This window comes from Synchiropus splendidus, chromosome 2, assembly GCF_027744825.2.
Source record: "Synchiropus splendidus isolate RoL2022-P1 chromosome 2, RoL_Sspl_1.0, whole genome shotgun sequence".
Lineage (NCBI taxonomy): Eukaryota > Metazoa > Chordata > Actinopteri > Syngnathiformes > Callionymidae > Synchiropus > Synchiropus splendidus.
The window spans coordinates 15,543,179-15,569,079 of record NC_071335.1 but is presented as its reverse complement, the minus strand read 5'-3'; the positions used below and the strand labels follow the sequence as shown (position 1 = coordinate 15,569,079).

General features: G+C 43.5%; 1 protein-coding gene across 8 annotated transcripts; it reads left to right on the top strand.

The window, feature by feature from the left end:
* The first annotated feature begins 150 nt into the window (after window positions 1-150).
* Window positions 151-25,681, top strand: LOC128753380 (histone lysine acetyltransferase CREBBP-like). 8 transcript variants are annotated; one of them, XM_053855032.1, is made up of 31 exons: window positions 151-1,017; window positions 8,011-8,744; window positions 10,384-10,560; window positions 10,801-11,062; window positions 11,433-11,546; window positions 12,492-12,749; window positions 12,876-12,972; window positions 13,093-13,230; window positions 13,319-13,436; window positions 13,517-13,685; window positions 13,962-14,024; window positions 14,277-14,398; window positions 14,626-14,838; window positions 15,053-15,337; window positions 15,624-15,803; window positions 15,989-16,154; window positions 16,637-16,755; window positions 16,835-17,074; window positions 17,219-17,307; window positions 18,287-18,367; window positions 18,452-18,508; window positions 18,820-18,897; window positions 18,985-19,052; window positions 19,138-19,288; window positions 19,656-19,802; window positions 19,893-20,006; window positions 20,078-20,243; window positions 20,360-20,527; window positions 20,643-20,804; window positions 21,615-21,896; window positions 21,984-25,679. In XM_053855032.1, exons 1-31 carry the CDS (start codon window positions 930-932, stop codon window positions 24,300-24,302), a joined length of 7,425 nt encoding a protein of 2,474 aa, XP_053711007.1. In that variant the 5' UTR covers window positions 151-929; the 3' UTR covers window positions 24,303-25,679. The 8 variants fall into 8 exon arrangements, with proteins under 8 accessions (XP_053711007.1, XP_053711004.1, XP_053711002.1 ...); XM_053855029.1 differs by having other exon boundaries at window positions 10,798-11,062; window positions 15,056-15,337; XM_053855028.1 differs by having other exon boundaries at window positions 152-1,017; window positions 10,798-11,062.
* Window positions 25,682-25,901: the final 220 nt, after the last annotated feature.

Here is a 25,901-nt window from a genome sequence, read left to right as displayed (position 1 = left end):
TGTTTATTCATGTTAATAATGTATATATTTTGTGTTGTTACTTGTCTTGCTTGTGGTGCTGTGTCGCCTCCAGCGGTGAAGAGGAGCACTGCATTCACGTAGGGCGTATGGCGCGGCCCCTCCCCCTCCGCAGCCGATCTGGAAAAGAAAAAAAACTTTTTGTATTGAAGGAATCAACAGCCGCCATCTTGTTGTTGCTCGGAATTAGGATTTCGATACAACGCTTATTTTAACGTCTAAACCGAGCCGCCTTTCCGTGATATGAACCCTTCCTTCCACAGAAGACGAACCCATAGCGTCGCCCTGGAGACATTTTGTGCAAAAAAACGGGAGTCGGATCGGTGGTCGTCGCACGGAGAAGCTCCGTATATCTGATTTCCCCTTCAGAGTGCGGCGTTTCGGTCCCGTCGCCGTCCCGGAGCAGTATTGATCACGGACACCAGGTCGCCGCTTTCGAAGTCGTTTGAAGGAATCGCGCGTTTCTGTGCAATTGTGCATTTTTTATGGAGCTTCGCGCTAATTTTGCATGAAGAAATTTGACGTCACCCAAAATGTGTACTTTGATCTAGAAATAAATACTTCCCCTCCCCCGGGATGCAGCGATCCACCTCGTTTTGAACGCCAGGCATCTCGAAGTTGGATCTGTACATGGGGAGTATTTCATCGTGGGACATATAATGACAATAATGTGGGTGTTGGGTGTTGGATTATCATGGGGTGAATGGCGGTGGCGAAGCGGGGCGCTATTGCATCTCTTTTGAAACACGGACTCTCACGCCACGGTGAAAGCTAACGCTAGCAGTTAACCGAGCTGGTAGCAAGCGTTTTAGCGTGCTAATGTGCTAGTCTGGAGGCTTCGGGTTGACCGAACCAGAACCCTAGAGACACATTTATCTATTTCCAACGCTCTGTCGGAAAAGATAACAACTATGGCCGAGAACCTGCTGGACGTCGGACCTCCCAACTCCAAACGGCCGAAGCTGAATTCACCTGCCCTGTCAACGTCTGATGGAACAGGTAAAGGCCTCGACAATTCCTGCACAGCTCACTTGCACATTGTGCACTTGTTTCATTTGCTTCCTTCCGACTAATAACGATCGTTATTAGCAGATAATCGCGGAGCTGTAAAGTTAAATATGTGTCAATGCACGTTAGCTCGCTGCTAAGTCATCTGCAGCTCACCATCTTTGCAGCATGTTTGTGTTTCACTGGTGCTCTTCAACAGTTCGCTCAGCATCAATGCTAAGTGCCTAAAGTCTCGTAGAATTTGTTTTTTTTTTACACTCTACCTACCTTTTACGTACCATCCTATAGTCCTCATCTGAAGGGCGAGTAATCATATTGTCATACAGTGGTAATGCCATCTCTTGTGCTCAAAAGTGGTGACTGGTTAAATTTATCTCATGAGAAAACAGTTGTCACGCCTTCATGTACCTTTAGAGATGCACAGCTCACCATTGAAATGTATACAGAGTACTGTCACTAAGATCAACTTATGGCCGCTCATACTTTCAATGAGACATATTTATAAATGACACTCTAACGTAGTCTGATGCTTGAGCAGCAGAATCTGCTCTTTTTTTTTCTAGGATCATGCCATTCTTTGAATTTGTGACCAACTTTTAACACAAAGGAAAGGTGTCCTAAAGGAACCAGGAAAAATGGATGGTTCAGTCAACAAGTACAATGTAAACTCCGTACTGTCTGTCACGGTGGTGCATGTACTTATGTTCTTAGTGGAATTAATGACTGCATCATTGTGTTTAATATCACCGATCCAGAACTGAATGTAGTAAATTAAGAATAATCCGACAGAAACAAGAATGAATAAGGGAGTTAATATTTATTGAATTGATCATTACATTTAAATCTTGCTGAATGTGTACACCTTAATTCCACAGTCAAGTGGATGTAGTCCTGTCGTTTATTTATTATTAGTGACACACCGACCCACGTTTTTTTCACTCAAATCAGATCCCGGACTTTGAAAATCCACCATTACCAATTGCTCAGATCTAACCACAGAGTTCAGCTTTCTTAATTATTTTCATCATCATTATTGTTGATGTGGATATGTGTTAGAAAAGTCACCATAAAAGCAGAAAAGGAAGTCAGAGAAACAAGAACTCTTCGGCAAAAATATTGTCTTGAAAACAAATTTTGCTCTCTTTAAGGTTTCATATTGCCTGTTAAATCCACGGTGGAATTCATGGTGCTGCTTCAACAAAATTACATACACTGGCTCATGCAGTTTAAATGAATAGAATTTCCTACTGGCCACTGCAAGTGATGTGGGACTGATGTCTGAAGTTAAGCGACAGATATTTGACTGATTTAATGTCACAATACATTGTTTTCACGCAGGGGAGCCTGTTGTGTTTAGCGAACACTTTGCTCTGTGTAAACACTTTATTTACATGTACTCTTGCTTCGAAGTGGCTCACATATAACATAAATACCGCCCATCCCTGGACTGTAGCAATTCCACACAGCGCCCTTGTCTGTAAGGAAGTTTTAGCTCCAGGTGTTGCTAAATGCTTGCATGCTAAATGGCTGCAAACTGGAATGGATTTCCAGAATGGAGGCGTGCCTCTCTGAGATGCACCTACCTTCAGCTGACTGAGAAGAGATTTCTGCTGACAACATGAAGCTCAGACTCAGCTTACAGATCGGAAACATTGGGCAATTCCCGAACCATCTAAAATGTTGGTTATGGAGCCTGACGCCCATACTGGATCGAATTGGTCGCAAGCCCCATAATCCTGCACACCTCCATGACGCGTGTTGTGCTTTTCCATTTGTTTTGATGTTTCCAGTTCGTTTCATCACGCATGGTCACATAAAGTTACGTTTAAAAACATTTCTGAAGCCATGGTGGCTTTCATTTTGCTGTCGCAGTTAGACGAATATAGTAGAAAGTATACAAATCTGCGAGATGGTGATCGGCTAAATAGATTTTTTAAATTCGGTGCCCTAGTACGCCTACTAAACAATTGGGTTTGTCAAAACTTTTTTGGGAGCACGATACTTGTGAATTGAATGCTGGGTAAAAAAAACTGCTGCTGCTTCACTGTCCACTGTCTTGTCTGCCTTTCAGTCGTTGACGTTCACACAACACTGAGGGACCCCACATTAGTTTAACCAGAGTTGAAAGTCAAATGTGTTCTTCGTTGCCGATTACAGAAATGCAGGAGTGATATTGTTTTCGTATGCCTCGCAAAGTCACCAGCGCCGCTCTGTCCATGAAAACACTCTCTGGATTCGACATACATTCCTTTGTCTTGTTCCACCAAAATGATTAAGACATTTCAACGTCAAGTCCCCAGAAGTCAGACTCTCACTCGCAGAGGAAAAATCAAACAACAATTTTAACTCACTAAGATAAGAATGACTACTGTTATGGAGTGACATAATGGATATTGAAGATATGTCAATAATCTCCACAAGTTAAATGGTACAGATGGAAGTCAATCAAAAAACATTTTTTGAATCTGGCCAAGTGTGCAAAGCATCATTTGGATGGTGGCTTTTTATTTATATTTTCTTGGTGTTACTTGGTAGTGCATAGTATTCATATCACAACTATAGGTGCATACATATTGGTACTATTTATACAAAATGCTGTTCAAGTTGGAAGCTGATGATGGTTCCACAGGTGCAGCTGCATGCAAGTGCATCAACCTGTGATTTACATATATATATTAGTCACCAAATCATAAAAGATAATCGGTGACTCGTAGACTCTAAAGAATGCTCGGTGGAAAAACAATCACAAGGATGGAACCTGATTTTTATTAGTGAAATACAGAGCCAAACATCTACATGTTCAATGAATAGTGTGGTAGTCTTCTTAAATGTATGTAACGTCCACGTATTTCCTCCTCTCCTCATGATGGCAGATCATGTCAGAGAAAACAATAGGAATTCAACTTTATTGATTGAAACAAACCTGTCTTATCGATAAAATCAGCTGTTTATCAGCCACATTAGAGCAAAAACACAAAAATTATACACCATTAAACGCATATTGAGTCCCACAGCATGCTCCGACTGCCCCACGGTTCAATGACTCTTCATCAAATCTATCAAAACTATGCCGAAAATAGTCAATGAATCCTGCCATTAATTGGGACCCACTGCTGATAGAATAAGACTGCATTTGCAGCAGTGTCGTCTCATTCGCTCTCCATGGCGCTACTTTCAGTGGTGCAGGCCAGACACACTGGGGTAGTGTGGGGACTATGGGAAGCGGGGAGCAATTGTGCAATTGAGTTTTAAGTAGCGATGTCCCTATATATAGTACTCACATTTGAGTACTTTTTGACACCAAATTTTGATGCTAGTAGTTAATAACACCATAACAATCATTTGAAAAAAAAAATAATAATAATAACAAGCATGTTCCCTGAACAAACATAACACTGCTGCCACAGATTTAACTATTAACATTTCCGGTTTAGCCTGGGCAATCTATGCATATATCCAGATATATACATGCATATACAGTATAGCTGCTCCAGGCTGTGCCAATCCAGTAGCTGGAATAGTCTTCCCAAGTTGTATTGACACATGTGGAGCTGTTGCAGCCAGCCAGTAGCAACAAATGCTAACTACTGGGTTCCACCAAAAGCGAGGCGACTCAGCTGCTTGTAGTCTTCAGACTTTTTTTTAAATATTATACTACTGATTCATTTATATGACAGACGGTTATGTTTCTAATCTTGTAAAATCTGAAAGCTTTCGCGTGACTTTATCTGATGTTTTTGGCATGTGCTTTCTCTTCTTTAGTCCATTCTTGGATACCGTAGAGTAGGCCTGTGCGATATATTGGTAAAAACCCCTCTGCCTCTGATCACATGTCGTGAGACTCTATGCTGCAAGCGCCTTGCTATTATTAGTGGTGCAACATGTACATGTATTGGAATGTCAGTCTTGCCTCAATTTTACATCTCTTTCTATTGGTAACTGATATAACTCGGTGTGCCGATTTGTTCAGCATTACTGTGTGAGTAATAATGTGTTGTTTCTGAGTTAGGCTTTGTCAGAGTAAACATGCTCGCAATCATGGAAAAAACAAGAGCCTGCACAACAAGAAGACAATTCATAACTCGCTTCTGAGTTTTTAACTGCTGAGTCGCAATTTGTTTCCTGCCTAGAGAAGTCATGCCCTCTCTAACCGAGAGTGACAGCACTGCTTATTTTACACATCTGATTCAAGATGATTTTTTTATTTTTAGGGACAAGTTCACTGTAATGGTATTCAGTTGATACTATGCTCCGATCGATCTGCTGCCGATCATGATGGGCCGATATTAGCGTGATTGGTGAATGCTGATCACGACATGTCATTGTTGATCACAAAAACACGATCATGTGTGAAGCCCGCTGGTTGTGATGCGTCCGCTCCTCCCTACTCACCGCTCACTCAGCAGCAGCATGTCTGCTGTGGACAATCTTTCAATCTGTCATGTAAGGTTTGTGTCCTTGCAGCACGTGCACGGGAAAATGCTGTGCAGGGAAGCGTGTTAAAAGGTTTCAACGCTACAAAATAAGCTACGCCATTTAAAGCAGCAGCACTTCACGGAGCACAGAGAGTTTTCCGGGTTCATGTAAGCGAGACCGTTGGTTTTTTTAGCAGCAGGCTGTTAGCGAAGCTAATGCTTAGCAACACCCTAAGCAAATTGCTCAAGAAATAATCATTCAATTTCACTGAGCTAGATGACCTGCCTTTTCTCAGGTGTTGTTTACGCGGAGACGGAAACGACCAAATCCGTCGCCGTTTTGGAGTCGTGTGCAGCATTTGTTAGCCACCTGAATCTGAGACTTTTGAAAATTTCCGGGCTTTTATAAATGCAGTGCTCTCTGTCTCATACTCCCGCTGCAAGCGGCCAGTATGTAAATATTTCACGGATATAGCAAAGTCTCTAGAGATTCACCAAACTGTGATGTCTCGCATGCAAGGTTTTTCTTTTTTTTTTCTTCCTTTGAGAGGTGTATAAAACGTGTCTGAATTAAAATGATTTAATGGTACATTTTTTTCACATCATGTACACGGGTGATCTCATCATTTTGATTACAAATTCATAGTCAATCCATGTGATCGGTATCACTGATCGGTCTTCTCCAGGTTTGGTTTTCTCATAAGTGCTTGTGACCCAAGACAGACAGAACCCTTTGCAATTTTGGCCTGTTGCCAAGGCACGCAGTGGTGGACAGGCTGTATCAATGTGTCTCATTTGAGCAATGTAGCCAGGCTCTGTGCTGTTGTTGAATTAAATGCAGCCCCTTTAAAGCCGCCTTCTAGCTGTGGCGTTTGAGGGGTTTAAAGAAACAAGCTAGGGAAGATAGATGGCCCCCTCTTCCTTGAACAAGCTTCCTCCACATGAAGCACCTGCTTGCCTTTTGCCAGAGACAGTTGGCGGGCTACTGCAGCGCTTTTGGAAGCTAGTGTTTGTTCAGAGAAGCAAGAAGGCCAAGCACCCTCATTAGAGTCGGGATTCTGCTTGAATCTCAATGAAGATGTCCTGCCTCGGCAACTGTGGACCCGTGAATGACTAGTTAGCTCTGTCCGTCCCTTTTTAAGTTACTAAACATCTACACATTACGGCTGTTTGAGCTCAAGCCTAAGTCGGACTGATGATAAACACTTGCCACAAGAATGTTTGACCTATTGATCAGTAACAAATACTAGCATAGTGTGACATAAATTATAAACTGAAAACAAGATGGAGTGAACCAATTTTGCTTTGTTGTGATGTGTACATTTATAGTGGTTCGACCATACTTTTTATCAGAAGGTAAGCTTTAATCGTGTCAGTTATGTATACTGTTAATTTTATTTACTATTTTATTTGATGGTAGTACTTTTGGTAAAAAAATATTTGAACTTGAACATACTTTCTGTACACAAGTGTGTAGCAAGCTATGACTGTGCTTGTGATCATTTTTGATGAGTCTAACATATGCCAAATACAGTGGCCTCTGCTACTACCACACTTCACACGTCACTTTTTGGATTACTCATGTAAACACCTTATTTCTGGTCCACAACCGAGTCCATCACACAGCGATATTGGTCTGACTGTATGTATTAATACAACGTGTTCGGCCCCTCTTTCTACATAGTGAGCAGCAAACGCTCGTTGACAACAATGTAGACACCTGCTGGAAATTGGTATCATGGGGAAGTTGAGAAACATGCTTAACTGAGAACAGGGTTTCCCCTTTAAATTTTTTTTCATGCTGGTGGTAGGTACCGAAAAAAAAACCCTGCAGATGAGGTGCATGGGATGATGACTCAAGTTGGATTCGGTCATTACGGTTGCCTTCTTTCATGCAGAAAGATAATGCCCTCCATTGGTCCCACTAATAAAGTGGCTGCTCAGAGTTCCCCATGCATGGTTTTGAGTGAGACTCGCATTAAAAAATGTGCGATCGTTCAGGTGCTGACAATCCTGCATAACTCTTGAGTCATGAAGCGTGGCAACACCTTGAGTTTGTTGTGTGTTTGAGCATTCCAACTGCAGTGGTGCTTTGGGCTCTTGTAATGGCCATGATATGTGCACCAAGCACTTTTTCATTCACCTTTCACTTTTCATTCAGATGATGTTTGAATTTCGTGGATGGGATAAACCTTTGAAGAGTTAAATCAATTTGAAATTCTCTCAACAAATCATGTAGCCGCAAACCCTGGTGGTGGTTTAGCTGGTTAAAATATTTTGGTTGATCCTACCTAAATAAATACTGAACATTAATGCATGAATTATCAAATAATAATTGAGATACTTAAAATATCTTGGTTAGTTCGCTGTGTAGTTCCACCTGCCGTTCCTCCCCAATTCAGACAATGGACGATGTCGACGACGATTCAGACGATGTCATGAGAGTGCGACGGGTTTCTAGAAAACCTGTGATCGTGTTTTTGACAGTCACATATTTAAGGTGTTGGTTTAGTCGAATGAAGACAAATTTACGGTCATCACTATACTTATTTTTTTTCTTCCCTTGCAGATCTGGGCTCTCTGCCGTGGGACGAGCTGGAGAATGATCTACCTGATGAGTTGATTCCCAATGGAGGGGATCTGGGCCTGATGGGTGGAATGGCTTCAAACGGGGGCACTGCACCAGGAGTCGGTGGACCAGGGGGTAACCCAGCAGGCCTAGGCAGTGCTGGTGCCACTGTTGTCCCAGATGCTGCTGCGAAGCACAAGCAACTCTCTGAGTTGCTCAGAACGGGTAGCACCTCAAGTATTATAGGGACAGGGCTGAATTCAAGTAGTCCACAGCCTGGAAGTATGGGACCCCAGTTAGGAACACCACTGGGTAAGAGTCCCCTTGGCCAGGGCTCCCCAAACAATCACCCGTCCCCACAGACTCAGAAGGCTGGAACACCGACAGGAGTAACGGGGCAGAACAACAGTAACTCTGCAACTGTAAGCTTGAATACCACAGGCTTCAACCAGGCCATGATGAATAACAACAACCAAGGTCATGCTGCACTAATGGGCCAAGGAGGGCAGGCCCAACCTGGACAGGTGATGAATGGTGGTCTTGGGCCTGGAGCTGGAAGAGGACGAGGAACTGGGGTTGTTGGATTGCAGTACCAGGGCCAGACTTTGCCAGGGTCTGCCACGGGTACCGGAGGACCTGGAAGTGCATTAGCCGAGACCCTTAACCAGGGTGGACAGCAGATGGGGGCACACAACACACTCAATTCAGTGCAGCAAGCTGGGGCAATGAATAAGGTAAGTCATTTCTGAAGGTGTATTTTCTTTTTCATAGCATGTATTTGCTTTTTTCTGAATTATTGTTGATATCCTATTTATTCAGCATGGCTTGTCCTGAAGTAGAAGAGTTTTCTGAGTTTGGTAGACTACACAGTGCACCTGAATATAAGCTTCACCCACTAGATTTAAGAAGCAAAAGATTTTGTACACTCACAAGTTGCAAACTGGTCTCTGAGCTGTGGGTGCAGTCTACACTATAGAAAGCTAGAACAGACTTGAAGAGCATGGCACGCTGTTGTGGTCATGTTCGTGTATGCAAGTCCTCTGCTATGAGTGTGGCGTGTGCCTGTGTTTATCGAATTTATCACGAGATGAAAATATCTCATCATGCAGATTGCTTTCTGCAGTAAATCGTTTACGATAAGTTGGTGCCCATCCCTATTTACATTAACATTTCTCCAGTGAATAAATTGAGATCTAAAGGCAAGGTAACACACTTCTTTTCAATGAATGTATGCAGAAACTATGTAGGCTGTTGTGACATTGAGGAAATATTTGAACGTCATTCCCCTCAACTGCAATGCAATGCAAGTAGAAAAGGCATGTAAGATGCTCAGCTGACCATTTGTGTTGTCAGAGTCGTGTGATGACATGATACTTGGCAGTTAGGTTAAGTGTGAGGGTTCACTCTGTGTTTGTGTGCAGACTCACTCGACTGTGTTGAATGGCAGCCAGAGTCTGGCCTTTTTTCCTAGTCTATCAGTACAGTGTCAACAGCCTGGGGGGATCCGATCTAGTCAGGCATGGTGGAGACTGGCTAGGTCTAGAAGATACCTTTTTGCCACCATGACTTCAACTTTCGTTGTACATTGAATACCTTATCCAACATTGATTTTCATTCATATTTGAGTGATTGCCTCTTCCATTTTTTTTATTGATTTATTTTTTATTTTTACAACATTTAGTCTCTTCTGGCGTACTGTGGCATACTGACAGGCAACAATATATCTTTATGGTCCTCCTCAATGTATCTCAATATATATTTCATGGACCTCCTTAATAGTTTGCCTTAAAAGTCTGTGTCCAGACTTCACCTCCTATGCTGGTGACGGAGTACAATGTATGTGAAGAAAATGAATAATGGATCTACAACATGGTGGTGGGGTTATCAATTTATGTTTTTTTTTGCCCCCTGAAGCCCTGTGTTGCATATTGGTTTAGAATATTTTATATGTAGACCACTTTGCAGGGTATGTTCTCTTTAAGTTAGTTTTTTTCCCCAAACCTTGTGAAAACAGAGGAGCTCTTCTTGTTTCATTGCACTTGATCACAAATTAAAGTTACATCTGGAACAGATTAAAAAGGGTCATTGCTGAGCAGATAAAGAAAATGATGATACTCAGAAGGATATTTTGCAACCAGTTGTATACATGGTCATTGCAAAGGTTTATTCAATTTGCCATAGAAATAAATGTTTTTTAAGTCGGTTACTCACAATAGGGTGTGCAGTGTGGTTTAAATCTTGAAAGCTCCACGTCTCTACTTCAACGATGTTACTGTAGGCTGCAAAGGGATGTGAATGACTTAAATAAATGGGTTTGTGTGGGCTTAAATGCATCAAGATGATTAAATTTTTTTCTTAATGTTCTTTTTCCAGATGACCATGGGCAACGGAAACTCTTTTGGGGCCCAATCATATGGACAAGGGGCTGTAGGGCCGGGTCAGCAGCTGAACTCTCAACAACAGCTTCAAAATAAGGCTGCTCTCGCCAACAGTTTACCACCCTTTCCCAATGAGCTCAAAGGTGCAGCTGTAACCAGCGTGCCAAACATGGTTTGTGTGTTTGTTTTCCCTGCTCCTTGAAGCACTTTTTTCGAATTAACACGTAGTACGACATTGATGCCCTGCACATTGTCATCTGTAGAACTAATGATTCCAGTCTGTTACTATCTAGTGGTCTCTTTCAGATATTTAAAACTGCCTAATATTTTTGTCTTATAGCTGGAAAAGAAAGATGCTTAGTCAAACTTTTGTCCTGCCTTTACTAATCCATCGTTTCTGCCCTTACAGCAGCTCCAGCAGCAGCCACAGCAAGCAGCTATGTTGCCTCTGGCAAGTGGTGGAGGTGTGGCGGTTCCTTCAGCAGGCCCAACTGCCGACCCAGAAAAACGCAAGCTCATCCAGCAGCAGCTGGTCCTGCTGCTGCACGCTCACAAGTGCCAGCGTCGGGAGCAGGCCAATGGGGAGGTTAGGGCCTGTGCCCTTCCCCACTGCCGTACCATGAAGAACGTCCTTAATCACATGACCCACTGCCAGGCTGGCAAGTCCTGCCAGGGTGAGTGTGCAAAGAGCCGTTGCTATTTGATGGAGAATTCTTGATGGTGATTAGTTTGTTGACTTTGTTGATTGTTTGGTGACCGACCGATCGACCGACCGAGCATCCCTAGTATCTTTCCATGACATGTTGTAAGTGAGCAAATGAATGTATTCTCAAAGTGAAATTTGTTTTCTAAATAGTGAACCTTTCACTGTGATTAATACCCATTGTTTTTTTTGTTTTTTTTAATCAAACATGGATCTGTATAATGTAATATGTAATATATGCCGTCCTGCTGCTGTAATCTGTAATATACGAAGAAAGTACAATGCCAAGACTTGAGATAGCTTCTCATTAATAGCACAACCTGTGTGTCCTTCCTTTTCAGTTGCTCACTGTGCGTCGTCCAGGCAAATCATCTCCCACTGGAAAAACTGCACTAGACACGACTGTCCTGTCTGCTTGCCACTGAAGAATGCCAGTGACAAGCGCACTCAGCAACGTAAGTATAGACATCTTCCGTTTCCATGTGTCCACCATCACTCTGGCCTGTCTAATCCTGATTTTGGGTCTGGTCTAGTCAGTGAGATTCCTCCCTGTTTCTGCTACAAATGAGTCCAGGATGAATAATAGCTTGGCCTTCCTGGGCTCATATGGAATCTCTCAAACGATTGTAATATTGCATTGAAAATTGTGCAACGCTAATGGAGTTGTTTAACGGATTATGCTCAACCACCAAACATGATGATTTTTTTTCATATATTTTAAAATCATTGACGTCTTTTATCATCGTAAATTGCAAATATTACTATCATGTTTTTTAGTGACGTGAGGTAACGCTCCACGTAGCTTTGTCACCTTCCATGCAACTGGTTTGACTTGATGCTTCACCAAGTGCTTCATTTGCTCTATGGTACCACCAAGTGGACATAAAAATTAAACCCACAGTAAGAGTGAGTTTGGTGTTCATAGCTTTTTTTTTATTCCCAAACACCAATCTTCAGATTGTGAATGGTTTTAGAGAGAAGTTCCTCAGTCAAAACACTGTTGACAAACTCCGATAATGAAGAAAGTCCATATGATACGAATGAAGGCTAGACTTTTACTGTATTAGGTGTCCCTAGTAGTCACATGTCACAGGCAGATGAGTGACTGACACAAGACAGCGTTCTCTCAGCGAATATTTATTTAACAAATATTTAAACACCATCCAAAATGGTTCTTTCCATTTGAAAACGGTTAATACACGGGTCCACCAGTATTCTGGAAATGAACTCCGCACTCTAGTTCCTGAACCAGTCTCACGCTGGTTGTCAGACTTCAAATGTCAACAGCATGGCTCGCTATATGCTTATCTACCGGCTTATTCGCTGCCCGCATTTGAGTCTTGCCGCATATCGCACTTGCGTTAATTGTTTAATTTGTTCTGCTGCTTCTCTTTTTACAGCTATGTTGAGTTCTCCCAATGCCGGCCTACCGAATCCCATGTCGTCGGTGGGTGTCGGCCAACCCAGTGCCCCTTCCATCAGTACCTCAACCACCATCGATCCAAGTTCCATGCAGAGAGCCTATGCAGCACTTGGTTTGCCCTATGGCAGCCAAGCCACAGGGCAAACCCAACAGGCTACTGGCCCTGGACAAACCACTGGCGGCCAGAATGCCCAGCAGCAGATTTCACAACAGATGAGACCCATCAATGCACTTGGTAAATGTTGAGTTCAGTCTGTCTTGTGCACTGCTGATACTTGAATGTGAATGTTTGCAGCTAATGTGATATCATGAAGTGGATAATATGTAATGGAAGCTAATGATTTACTGCTTTACTTGCCAGGAAACCAAATGGCTCTCACTGGTACACCTATGGGTGTGACCACAGACCAGACAAACATGCATCCTGACTCCCTTCCCAATGCGTTAAAATCTGGCAGGTCAGTTCCTTTCATCACCCTTTTTTCTCTTGGCTTATAGTAGTATTTGTACTGTCCTTGCTACACGTCTTTTGCATAAATGGTTTAACTGACAAAATTTTTTCCTCATTTCAACCATAGTCAGCTGCTATCAGATGGCTCTGCTGTTGGCTCAATGGGCAACCTTCCCACAGCATCACCCATCACTGGTAATGGCAACAGGAAAGCATGGCATGAACATGTCACTCAGGACCTGCGTAATCACCTAGTACACAAACTGTGAGTTTTGTGGAAAAAGGTTCCTAAAAGAAATAGTTTTTTTTTTCTGGGACAACCAATGTTTAAACTGCATTTCATCACTGTGCAGCGTACAAGCCATATTTCCTACGCCTGATCCTGCGGCATTGAAGGACAGGAGGATGGAGAACTTGGTGGCCTACGCCAGGAAGGTGGAGGGGGACATGTACGAATCTGCAAACAGCCGAGTAGGTTTTTGAACCGACTTGCAGGTTTTTATTCTCTCTCTGTCTTCAGAAATTTACTTCAATATGTTTTCCACATCCAGGATGAATACTATCACTTTTTGGCTGAAAAGATCTATAAAATCCAAAAAGAGTTGGAGGAGAAGAGGCGTTCAAGGCTCCAGAAGCAGATCAACCAGACACCAATGAACAACCAGGGAACTCAGCAGCCTGGTCTTCCTCAGGCTAATGCCTTGGTTCCCAGGGCACAGAGTGAGTTCAATTTTTTGACATTGTAGCTACTTCTATCACAGTGCACAGCACATCAGTGTTTGACACTTTCAGTGACGTCACAAGGTGGCGGTAGCATTTGGCCATGTTTTATGAGAACCCTGTCAGAATATCATTGTATTTTATGGTAGTAAATGGAAATGTTTTTTGTTTACACAGAATGGAAACCCCGTACTTTCTAATTATGTATTGGCTGATGTGATGATTAATTGAGTGAAAAATGAACGTGATAATAATGCGTTATTCCCATTTGCTTAGACGGACCTGTCTCTCATCCAAACATGCCAAATCAGATCATGAACCGCATGCAGGTTCCACAAGGTTAGTCCTACTCTGCATTAAACTGATGGTACAAGCATGCTCATTCATTTCTTCATTTTTGTCCTTAAAATGAAAATTAACCCACACACAAAAGTTTCATTATATGAAATGTATTGTGATTAAAATATTAAATTTGATTGGTTGATTATCAGTCAATTGACTCTTACATTTAGTAAATAATGAAGGATTGACATCCATAATAATATATGCTATGCATGGAATAAATGGTCTTCCAACTTGCCTTGTTGACAGGCGTCAACCAGTTCAACCACATGGCTTTGCCTAATGCCCAGTTGTCCCAGAGCCCCATGGGAGCCCGTGCTGCCTCGCCGATGAACCATCCACAGCAGATGAACATGAGCACTGTCCCAGCAGTAAGGAAATACATAAACGATTCTTTAGTTTTGGAATGGTCCAAATGTACAAATGTGTACATAATATGTGTTTCGGACCAGCTGTACTGATGGACTAGTGTGATTCATTCTCTTTTGGCTGCGTTTTATACGGTTTTAGGAAATGTTTTTTGACCAAACTCTAATTCATGCATGAGCTGCAGTTTTGAAAGGTCTGAAGCTGAGCGTCCATTTCTCTGGCTTTCCAGATGGGATTGTCACCGTCAAGAATGCCCCAAGCCCAGGGTATGATTGCTGGTCACAGTGGCAGCAACATGGTTGGCCAGACAGCTGGCCAAGGACAGTTCATGGCTCAGACCCAGTTTGCTCCAGGATCTGCTGCAGTCACTGCTACGGGACCTATGAATGTCACCTTAGGGTCCGGCATGGGCCAACCACCTGCACAGGCTGCCGTTACCCAGGTTAGCTCAAGTTTAGTATTTTTATCAAGGTCTTTTTGGGACACCTTACTTGACCTGCTTAACCCGTTCTCACCTCTTACTAATTTGGCTTAGATTTCATTCCAGTGTGCTTTCTAAACTCCTTGGTAGTGTGTGTGTGGTGTTTCAGTTTGACCTGACTACTCCGTTTGTCTGCTTGTGCGTGTGTCCACCTCCCTTGTGTTTTCTCCCACAGCAGCAGCAGAGTGCTAACCTCCCCATGAATGCAATTGGCTCTCAACTAGCCTCTTCCCAAACCCCATTGCACTCTACACCACCTGCTGCCTCCTCCGCCTCCACTGTTGGGGGGGCCTCTAACCTGCCACATCTCCAGTCATCCTGTCGCAGTGCCACCCCTACCCTCACAGGCCCTGCCCCAGCACAGGTTGCCACCCCTTCCTGCCCCATTCAGCCCCAAACCCAAGCGGAGCTCCCTGCAACAGCACAGACGCAGCCCCCAGCTCAGCCCCCTACCACGCCGGTGAGACTGAGCCCCTCCGCATGCTCTCCACTGTGCCCCCTGCAAATGAGCATTTCTCCTATCGACATGCCACCTCGTCCCATCCATCCTCACTTTACTGTCCTTTAACCACCACTCCCTCATTATCTGTAGCTGCTTCCATAACCTCAAACGGAAAAAGTTGCATCAACATTAGCAGCAGCACTACAAATGTGAAAGTGTCGCTGCATGCTGCAACTCCTTTTAATGGCGTTGTGTTCCTAATTTCCCATCTCTTTCTCTGTCTCCATTGTTTCACTCATTTTAGCTTTCCCAAACGGGAGCCAGTCTTGACAATAGAGTTCCGACGCCAACATCAGCAGCCAGCGCTGACCTGCATTTACAGCATGTTGGAGCAGACCTCCCTGTCACTGAGATCAAAACAGAGGTGCATCATGATCAACACGAGTTTGAGGCTGCTGGCGGCAAAACTGAACCCAAAATGGAGGTGGGTTCATGTTTGCAGAAGAAGTCACGACTATTTTTTTTTTTTTTGACCAGAGGTTAAAGGCCAGTACACTGCCAGAAACAAAGTAATAGTTATTCAGAAAATGAGATCAGATATTCAGTGCAAAACTTGATTCTGTGATTAAAATGGCTGCTTGCTGATATGTCTCATTTTGTTGTTTTAAGACTGAAGAAGAATCTACGAGTACATTAATAAAGAAGGAGGAGGAAAAGCAGGAGCCCATGGAAGTAGAGGTGAAGAAGACTGAATTGAAGATAGAACCCAAAGAAGAAGAAGGAAGAGCCAACAGCACAAACGCCACCTCATCCCCCCCTCTGTCACGGAAGAAAAGTAAGTTCTGTTGCGTCAATGAATGATTGGGTTCGACTGCCTTCATGATTTAAAATGTGACATGCTCAGTATTTCCAACAAAGTTCACCCTCCCTAATGACCTGAATCTCTTTGAGTCCTTTTTGTTTTGGTAAAATTAGCACCAGGAAATTACCCACCTTTCCAGAAAGCTCACAATCTATATCCAATATCTGTAGCTATTGTGTGAGTATAAAGTTAAAGTTGAGGTGGAACTGTATCAATGCTGGCCATATTAATTCAGTTGGTGCTAATAATCTGTAGGCACTGTCATCGCTTCTGGTTGCATGCTGTTGTCCATTTGTTGCACAGTCGCTTAAAATGAAGCGCTCTCCACCATGCTTTTATGAGTTTTGGTTTTAGTAAATTTCAGTTTTGTCATGCTTTAGGTTTGAGTTTAAAATGTTAAACTCAATCTTTTGTCTTACATTTTCTCCTAATGTTGTTGTTTGGTTTTTTTTCAGTTTTTAAACCAGAAGAGTTGCGCCAAGCTCTGATGCCTACTTTGGAGTCCCTCTACAGGCAAGATCCGGAGTCGCTTCCCTTCAGGCAGCCTGTAGATCCCACGCTACTCTGTATCCCAGTGAGTACGACTATATTGTGCTCATGTTCATTACAGCAATTGGTGACTAAATTGGATAATTTGTCTTGTTTTGTTGCAGGACTATTTTGACATTGTGAAAAACCCAATTGATCTGTCCACGATTAAACGGAAACTTGACACAGGCCAGTACCAGGAGCCCTGGCAGTATGTCGATGATGTCTGGTTGATGTTCAACAACGCTTGGCTCTACAACCGCAAAACATCCAGAGTCTACAAGTTTTGCTCCAAACTGGCTGAGGTGTTCGAGTCTGAGATTGATCCTGTCATGCAGGGCCTGGGATACTGCTGTGGTCGGAAGGTAAGCGTTGTGATCTTATATGAACGTGCCACGAAAGTGTTTTGGAACGTTTGTATTAAATTCAACTGCTAAAAAAGTCATTCAAGCAATATGATCTCAGTACTGTTTGTTTGACGTGCCTTGTCATCTTTCTGATTTTTGCAGTACGAATTTTCCCCACAAACTCTCTGTTGCTATGGAAAGCAGCTCTGTACCATACCCACAGGAGGCACATATTACAGCTATCAGAACAGGTACCAACTGACTCCTCAGCATACAGTCGATTGTTTAAAAGCGCATCATGCTACTAGATATGAAACGCTGTCCCATTCTGCCTTTATTTTGAATGCTTTTTCTTTCGGTCATAATAAAACATGTGCACCAAGTGCTAAGGAACCTTGTGATCTCTGACCAAACTGGGACTGTCACCTAGTTTAATGACAATCTGAATTATTGTGTGTTCGGGATGTCCTTATTGTCCAGATGCTGTTACAGTCACAAGTCATGCCGGAGTGAATAATATCCTAAATACGAGTGTTAATCTCATCTCAAGAGAAAGTATTGCTTTTCACTGAAGCCTTTACTTTTATTTTAGACTTGTTCTTTGCTCCCTACTGCCCCCCTCAGTGTGAACGGTGTAGCTACAGTCTTAATTTATTTGGAGCCGCTTTGGAGGAAATTGTGTAGCAGTTTTCGATCAAAACACTGTCAATTTCAGACTTCAAGTCGCAACTTTTTTTCTCATTGTCTGAACCCAGGGACTTATACGATGCAGCTAATATATGGAATTTATGGGCTTTCATGCTGCCAAAATATTGCGCCTCGTCACATCAAATCGATGAAATCACAGGGGTTCGATTGACCTTTACCACACTTTGGAGCTCTTGATGTAAATGAAAGATGTGACTAGTTTTATTATATTGGTGGCATGATTCAAGTTCCGAACATCAGAGTTTATTTACACGAGTCAGTCTCGATGCTGATCTCCATTTTCAAAACCAGTTTAGAAGTGATCTTCAAATAATTTTAAGCCTGGTATAGGAAATCATTGACCTTTCTACTGCATAACCTTATTTCTGCACCGCGGCTCTATAGTCTGGAATTTACAGTGTGTTTTCCAGATGCCTTAAATTAAGTGAAAATCACATTGTAATAGGTAGAATTCCTGTTAGCTGTGTTTCTTCTCCTGTCCTTGTCTTTCTGGTAAATATATCTCTCTTGTTGCTTCTCCAGGTACCATTTCTGTGAGAAGTGCTTTAATGAGATCCAGGGAGATAGTGTGACATTGGGAGACGATCCTGCCCAGCCACAGACGTCAGTGAAAAATTATCCATTCTGGTTTTTACTGTTCCTATTTTTTACCTCACTTATGTTTCCTTTTCCTCATGTAAACTGCAGGATGATCTCAAAAGATCAGTTTGAAAGGAAAAAGAATGACGTGCTAGATCCTGAACCGTAAGTTGTCTTTTGAACATAATGAAAGAACCGTGTTGTTTTAACTTGTGTTCCTATCAAAGCGCGTTTTTTTTTTGTACTGGATGTGAAGTTATGGTCCTTCAACACATCTGGCTTTGTTTTTAAGTGCATATTTTCAGCGCCAAGCTCTGGTATCAGCTTTCAGTCGAGCGTGAATCTGATTCAGCAACACCACCTGCTGAGGTGGACTATAAGATGGATGTTGCTTTTGTCTTGATCATCTTGATTGGAAAGAAGAGGTTTGTGAGGTGATCACTGTTGTAGTTATGGTGAATTGTTCTCTACTACAGGTTTGTTGAATGTAAAGACTGTGGAAGAAAGATGCACCAAATCTGCGTGTTGCACTATGAGGTCATCTGGCCATCTGGGTGAGAATTACTCTCATTCTCATAACTAAAACTACATTTCTAAATTGGTTTATAGTGTTGTATTTACTCTATCTTTTATACTTTTAGATTCATCTGTGACAATTGTTTGAAGAAAAGTGGAAAAGTGCGGAAGGAAAACAAATTTTCTGCAAAAAGTGTGTGTTCTGCTTCACTGTCAATTCAATGTGTCACTTTTTTTATTTTTTTCCTTTTGACTGTCATACATTTGTTGTCCTGTAGGATTGCAGTCGACTCGACTGGGAATGTATATAGAGGACCGTGTGAATAAATACTTGAAGAGACAGAACCACCCGGAGTCTGGAGAAGTCTTCGTGCGAGTGGTGGCAAGCTCAGATAAAACGGTTGAAGTCAAACCTGGCATGAAAGCCAGGTGAGCTCATCATTTTTTGTTTTCAGTTTTATAGAAAATGATGTCGACTTTTATAGCCGCTTATTCAAACTCATGTTTTTACATTTTGCATGCTACTTACTCGCTTTTTAATGTTGTAGGAGTTATTCAGTGTTTGGCAAGAAAATTCAGTTTCTTGTGATAGATCAACCCTTGAGGCTAAAACATGTCTAAGACAAGGCTTTTTTGTACAAGAGATTCTTATACAGAAGAATTACGATCAGCTGACTGCAAGATCATTTAATTCATTTGTCTGGCAATTTTGTTCAAGACAACATGCGTTTTAATACAAATCGTTGCACGGTTTAGTTAAACTTGATATACTCATTGTTGTCTTTTTTTCTTCCAGGTTTGTTGACACTGGTGAAATGCCTGAAACCTTTCCCTATAGAACCAAAGCACTTTTCGCCTTTGAGGAGATTGACGGTGTAGACGTGTGTTTTTTCGGCATGCATGTGCAGGAGTATGGATCGGACTGCCCACTCCCCAACACTAGGTCTGTACATTTAGTAACTTGATGGGGAATGACGGGGTACATGTCGTTGATATGCTTTCAGAGTAATAACAATCTCCCCTTTCTGAACAGGCGCGTCTACATATCATACCTTGACAGTATTCACTTCTTCAGACCCAGGATTTTAAGAACAGCCGTCTACCATGAGATCCTTATTGGATATCTAGAATATGTCAAGAAACTTGGGTAATGATACTGTTAATTTAGTTTTTTTAATTGGACTTGTATTCTGATGCTAATTGTTGTATTGTCATTAGATATGCTCAAGGGCATATTTGGGCATGTCCGCCAAGTGAAGGAGATGACTATATCTTCCACTGCCATCCTCCTGACCAGAAGATCCCCAAACCAAAAAGGTTGCAGGAGTGGTATCGAAAGATGCTAGACAAGGCTTTTGCTGAGAGAATCCTGCATGATTATAAGGTAAGAAAAAGGACATTATTGACATCATGCACATTGTGTGTAATTTTTAAAAAATTACGTGTAACAGTGCACCACATTCACATAAAGTAATGTCTATGGATAATATTTTTCTTCAGGACATCTTCAAACAAGCAACAGAGGACCGGTTAACCAGCGCCAATGAGCTTCCTTACTTTGAGGGTGACTTTTGGCCCAATGTGCTGGAGGAAAGCATCAAGGAGCTCGAACAGGAGGAGGAGGAAAGGAAGAAAGAGGAGACCACCGCAGCTTGTGAAGCTCCTGAGGTCTGCTACTACATTTTTGAAGCCTCAGCTAAATGCTACATTTTGTTCTGCCTTTTAATTTGATGCCTCTAAATGGCGTATGTCAGCGGTTTCACATGCTCTTCATCTCCTTCAGGGCACACCTGGTGACAGCAAAAATGCAAAAAAGAAGAACAATAAAAAGACAAATAAAAATAAAAGCAGCACCAGTCGAGCCAACAAGAAAAAGCCTGGAATGCCGAATGTAGCAAACGATCTGTCTCAGAAGCTCTACTCGACTATGGAGAAGCACAAAGAGGTTTGACTTGCACTATTTTTTTTCCTTTGAAAAGACTCACTCAGTCCCCTTTAACACTGCAGCAATAGTACAGGAATAATAGGGTCATCCAAGTATTCTAGTGCTGTTTGATATAGTCCATCTGTGGTGACCGGAATGGCAAAGCCCGATGTATGTCCTTAACAGACCTACTGACGGCAACGTAGCACTGTCATTGTGAGTCTCACCTGACTATGTATGGATTAAAACAATCCTGGGAAAATATCTCTGTCTGGAATTCTCTGGGGCCCCTATTTTGCTAAAGCACATTGGGATTCCCTGGGGTTGTCCCACAATCCGGACATGGGTCAAACAACCCTGGCATGGACATAGGTATTTACCCGCCATAGCCTCAGCGCTGTGACTGTGCTTCTCACTTCAACAGTAAATTTCACCTCTGAATTTTTTTTTTTATTAGTTCAGTTGCACATCCTGTCCTCATGAGACACCAGGGGATGTGAAATGCCATTTTTTAGCAGTTTAAAAGTTACTTAGGATTGGAAATGTGCTCAATGTGTTGGCCCTTCATTTTCAGTGTGAAAGGGTTTTTGGATGACCTTTACTTAGGCCAAGTCAGCTATTTATTCTCATTCATTTCACAGTGGAAAAAGTAGAAGCAAATGATCAAAGTGATGTACACTGTCTAATTGGTCTTTTTATGAGGTAGAAGACATCGGTTCATCTCATTATTAATCTAATGAGGCACAAAAGCAACTGTTCTATTTGCCATTCTGTGTCATGGTTTTGGAAAAACTGAATTGCTTTTAATTATGTAATTTCTTTCCCTGAAAGGTGTTCTTTGTGATCCATCTCCATTCGGGTCCAATGGCCAACACCTTGCCACCCATCATGGACCCTGATCCTTTGCTCTCCTGTGATCTGATGGATGGCAGAGACGCCTTTCTCACTCTTGCCAGGGATAAACACTGGGAGTTCAGCTCTCTCAGGAGATGCAAGTGGAGCACCATGTGCATGCTGGTCGAGCTGCACAACCAAGGGCAGGATCGTTTTGTCTACACTTGCAACGAGTGCAAGCACCACGTGGAAACCCGCTGGCACTGCACCGTGTGCGAGGTATGTGGTCGCTACAACTGCTGTGATTCTGGCTTTGAAATGTCAACAAACCTGATTATTCACATATTGGTATCCTCCCTTTTTCAGGACTTTGATCTGTGTATCAATTGTTATAACACAAAGGGCCACGAGCACCACATGGTTAAGTGGGGACTTGGCCTGGACGATGACAGCAACAGCCAGGGTGGAGAGGCTTCCAAGAGCCCACAGGAGAGCCGTCGCCTCAGTATCCAGCGCTGCATTCAGTCCCTGGTTCACGCTTGCCAGTGTCGCAATGCAAACTGCTCTTTGCCCTCTTGCCAGAAGATGAAGAGAGTGGTGCAACACACCAAGGGCTGCAAGCGCAAAACCAATGGTGGCTGCCCTGTCTGCAAGCAACTTATTGCTCTGTGCTGTTATCATGCAAAGCACTGTCAAGAGAACAAGTGTCCTGTCCCATTCTGCCTGAACATCAAGCACAAGCTGCGGCAGCAGCAGTTGCAGCATCGGCTCCAGCAGGCCCAACTCATGAGAAGAAGAATGGCCACCATGCAAGGACGAACTATGCCACTCCCTTCCCCACCTGCTTCAGCGACCCCTGGCACTCCCACTTCCCATGTGCAGCCCAATACACCTCAAACGCCCCAGCAGCCGCTTTCCAATCAGCCGCAGACCCCCAATTCAGCTGGGGTCATGTCGCCCGCTTTCTCTAATGCATCTCGAAACGGTCAACCTCAGGCAGCGGTGTCTCAGGGTAAACCTGGGCCTCAGGCATCCCCTCACCACCAGCAGCCGTCCCCCATTCCCCAGCCTCCACAGCAACCGCAGCAGCTTCCGCAGCAGCCTCCCATTGCTGCTGTGCAAATGGCAAGGCACATTGAGATGATGGCACAGGCCCAACAGAACCAGCAGAACTACCGTGTCAACATAAATGGTTTGCCTATGAACCCGCAGCAGCCACAACAAAGGATGACTGGGCCGATGCAGCCACCGATGCAGATGGTTCCAGGACCTCGGGGGCCACAGGTAATGCAGCCTGGCATGGCCCCGGGACAGTGGCCGGGAGCTACAGGGCCAATGCAGACAGCTCAGACTCAACAGCCAGGTATTGTGCCAGGACAGAACCAGGCCATGACCATGCAGCGAGCTATGATCCCACCAGGGCAGCAGCCCCCTCAGGCCCAGAGGATGCTCATACCACAGCAGCCTGGTGCCCGGCCACAGACGCCGCAAAGACTAGGCGCTATCGCACCAAATGCCCTTCAGGACCTTCTACGCACGCTTAAGTCCCCAAGCTCACCCCAGCAGCAACAGCAGGTTCTGAACATCCTGAAGTCAAACCCTCAGTTGATGGCTGCCTTCATCAAACAGCGAACAGCCAAGTACCAGGCCAATCAGCCGCAACAGCAGGCAGGTCAGCCGCAGCAGCCAGGGATGCCACAGATGCAGACCATGACGTTGCCAGGAGGAACGGTGCAGAGGCCAGGCATGGCCCCTCAGCAACCACAGCAGCCTTCTGCTCAAGGAATGGCTGCATTAGGTGCTCAAGCTCAAATTCAAGAGCACTATCGGCGCCAGCTCCAGCTCCGTCAGCAGCAGCAGCAGCAGCAGCAGCAACAACAACAGCAGCAGCAGCAGCAACAGCAACAGCAGCAACAACAACAACAACAACAGCAGCAGCAAGGAGTGATGCCTCAGGGCCACCCAGGCCAGTTTCCCGCTCAGGCTTCTACGGCTACCTATTCCCAACTCCGCATGCAACAACAACAACAACAACAACAACAACAACAACAACAGCAGCAGCAACAGCAGATTGCAATGCAGGCTGGTGGCGCCCCTGCTGGTGGGCCAATGGGTCAACTCCCACCAATGACTCAGATGGCCCAGCCAGGTATGGGAATTGACTCCGCTCAGAATTTACTGCACCAACGTATGCTGCAGCAGCAGCAGCAGCTTCCTCAGCAGCAGCAGGCCGTACTCAAGCAGCAGATGGGCTCCCCTGCTCAGCCCAGCCCCATGAGCCCTCAGACCCACCTGCTGGCCGGCCAGCCTCAAGGTGGACCTCACATCCCTGGCCAGCCTGCACTAGGTAGCAGTCTTGGCAACCAGGTCCGCTCTCCAGCCCCTGTACAGTCCCCGTGTCCACCGACACAGCAGCTGCCGCCACATTCCAGTCCGTCACCACAGATCCAGACTCAACCCCAACCCTCACCGCAACATCCGCCAGCATCACACTCAGGTTCTCCCCACCCTGGACTTGGGGGCCCTCTGTCGGGGTCCTTGGAACAGGTACATTTAGGGGCACAGGAACAAAGCGCAATGCTACCGCAGCTCAACACTCCCAACAGAGGAGGACTGAACAGTGACCTGGGTCTGGTGGGAGATGCCACAGGAGACACTCTGGAGAAGTTTGTGGAGGGATTGTAGCATTTCCTCTGGGAACTGAAGAACACAATCCTCCCATCCCTGCCTCTTCTTGTTCCCTTTGTTGTTGTTTGCTCTTTATAAAGTTGAGATCATCTTTTTGTACTGACGTGTAAAATGTTTAAGATGTTGTTTAAAAAAAATCTGAAAAAAAAAATATTTGGTCTTCAGACAAAACAAAAAAAAACAAAAAACAAAAAAGATCACCTCATTGTTTCCAGAAAAGAATGATTGGTGTTTCTTAAGACATGGAGGAATTTGCAACTGAATCGAAATTTGAATCACAGAATATATTTTTGGTTGAGACCAAATGTTCAATACTCAACTTATTTTTGGTTTGTTCTTGTATGCTTTCATGCCCTTTTTTAAGAAAGAAAAATGTACAAATCATTTTACTATTCATATCTCTTTATTTTGTACTGTTGGGGGAAAAGAATCGTTTTGTGTTGATGTTAAAAAAAGAAAAATCAATGTGGGAATTGGGCCAGGTTATTTTTCTCAAGCTGCCGATTTGGGGAATTGTAATAATTTGTTGTACTCTATGATGCGTTCAGGGACAGAGCCCGCCCCCTTCCGTCTTGTGTGTATGAAGAGCACTCAGTTGTATTAACTAGGAAACGGATTGCGTAGGTTGTGTAGGTCAAAGCACGCATGTATGCAGGCACACGAAAACCACCAACACACTCACTCAAACACAAAAAGTGTCTGTCCCAGTATGGTGAATCCTACAGGTGTAGAAGTGAACGACGTTGATATAAAAAGAAGAGCTGTCATATTGTTTTGTTTTTGTTTTTTTTGTCATACAAATGTTGTAAAGTGTAAAGAGAGTGTGAGAAAGATTACCAGCTCCCAAAGCTGTGGTGGAATGATCCCTATATGGGCCCCGTCCTCCAAATTTGACACTAAGTCTTATGCTCTCCGAGGATGAAGGGAACATCGAGAGATACAGACCTTGTTCCTCTCGCAGGAAACTTGAATTGGGGAATTCCTCTTTCTCCTATTGTAAATCGAGTTATTAAGCAAAATATTATAAATATAAGGAAGAGAGAATTGAATCACTGTATAAACTGGTAAAAGACTCATTTCTTACTTATATACAATATTGTTAAATAAACTGTGCAACAGGAGAACGGTGGTGCTCTGTTGACTAAGTGAGACTGTCACTGTTGGTGTGTTTGTTTCTGACATTTATTTTTCCAAACATTGCTGCGGATCATCAGGTTTGTAATAGTGTGCGCTACTTCTATGCAAATAGACCATATGATAGTTATTTATCAGAACTCTATGTAGCTTTGAATATATGATGAATGTATAATATGAATATGTTATGGTTGGAAGAGTAGTATTTAAAAGTTAATTCCTGACATGGTCACGTCTCAAAGAAATGGTGAGCGATAAGGAAAATAGAAATCAAGTGGAATACATTTTCATTCGAGGGTGAATAGGAAGTACAGAAATGCTCGGATTAATCAAAACATCTGCTGCACGAAGATCACGTGACATCTGATGAGACCGCTTGCCATTGTGGGTTGCGTCGCAGAGGCGCAAATAAATACAATGTTCTCATGCTGAAAGACAAACTAAATAGAACCTGAAATTACT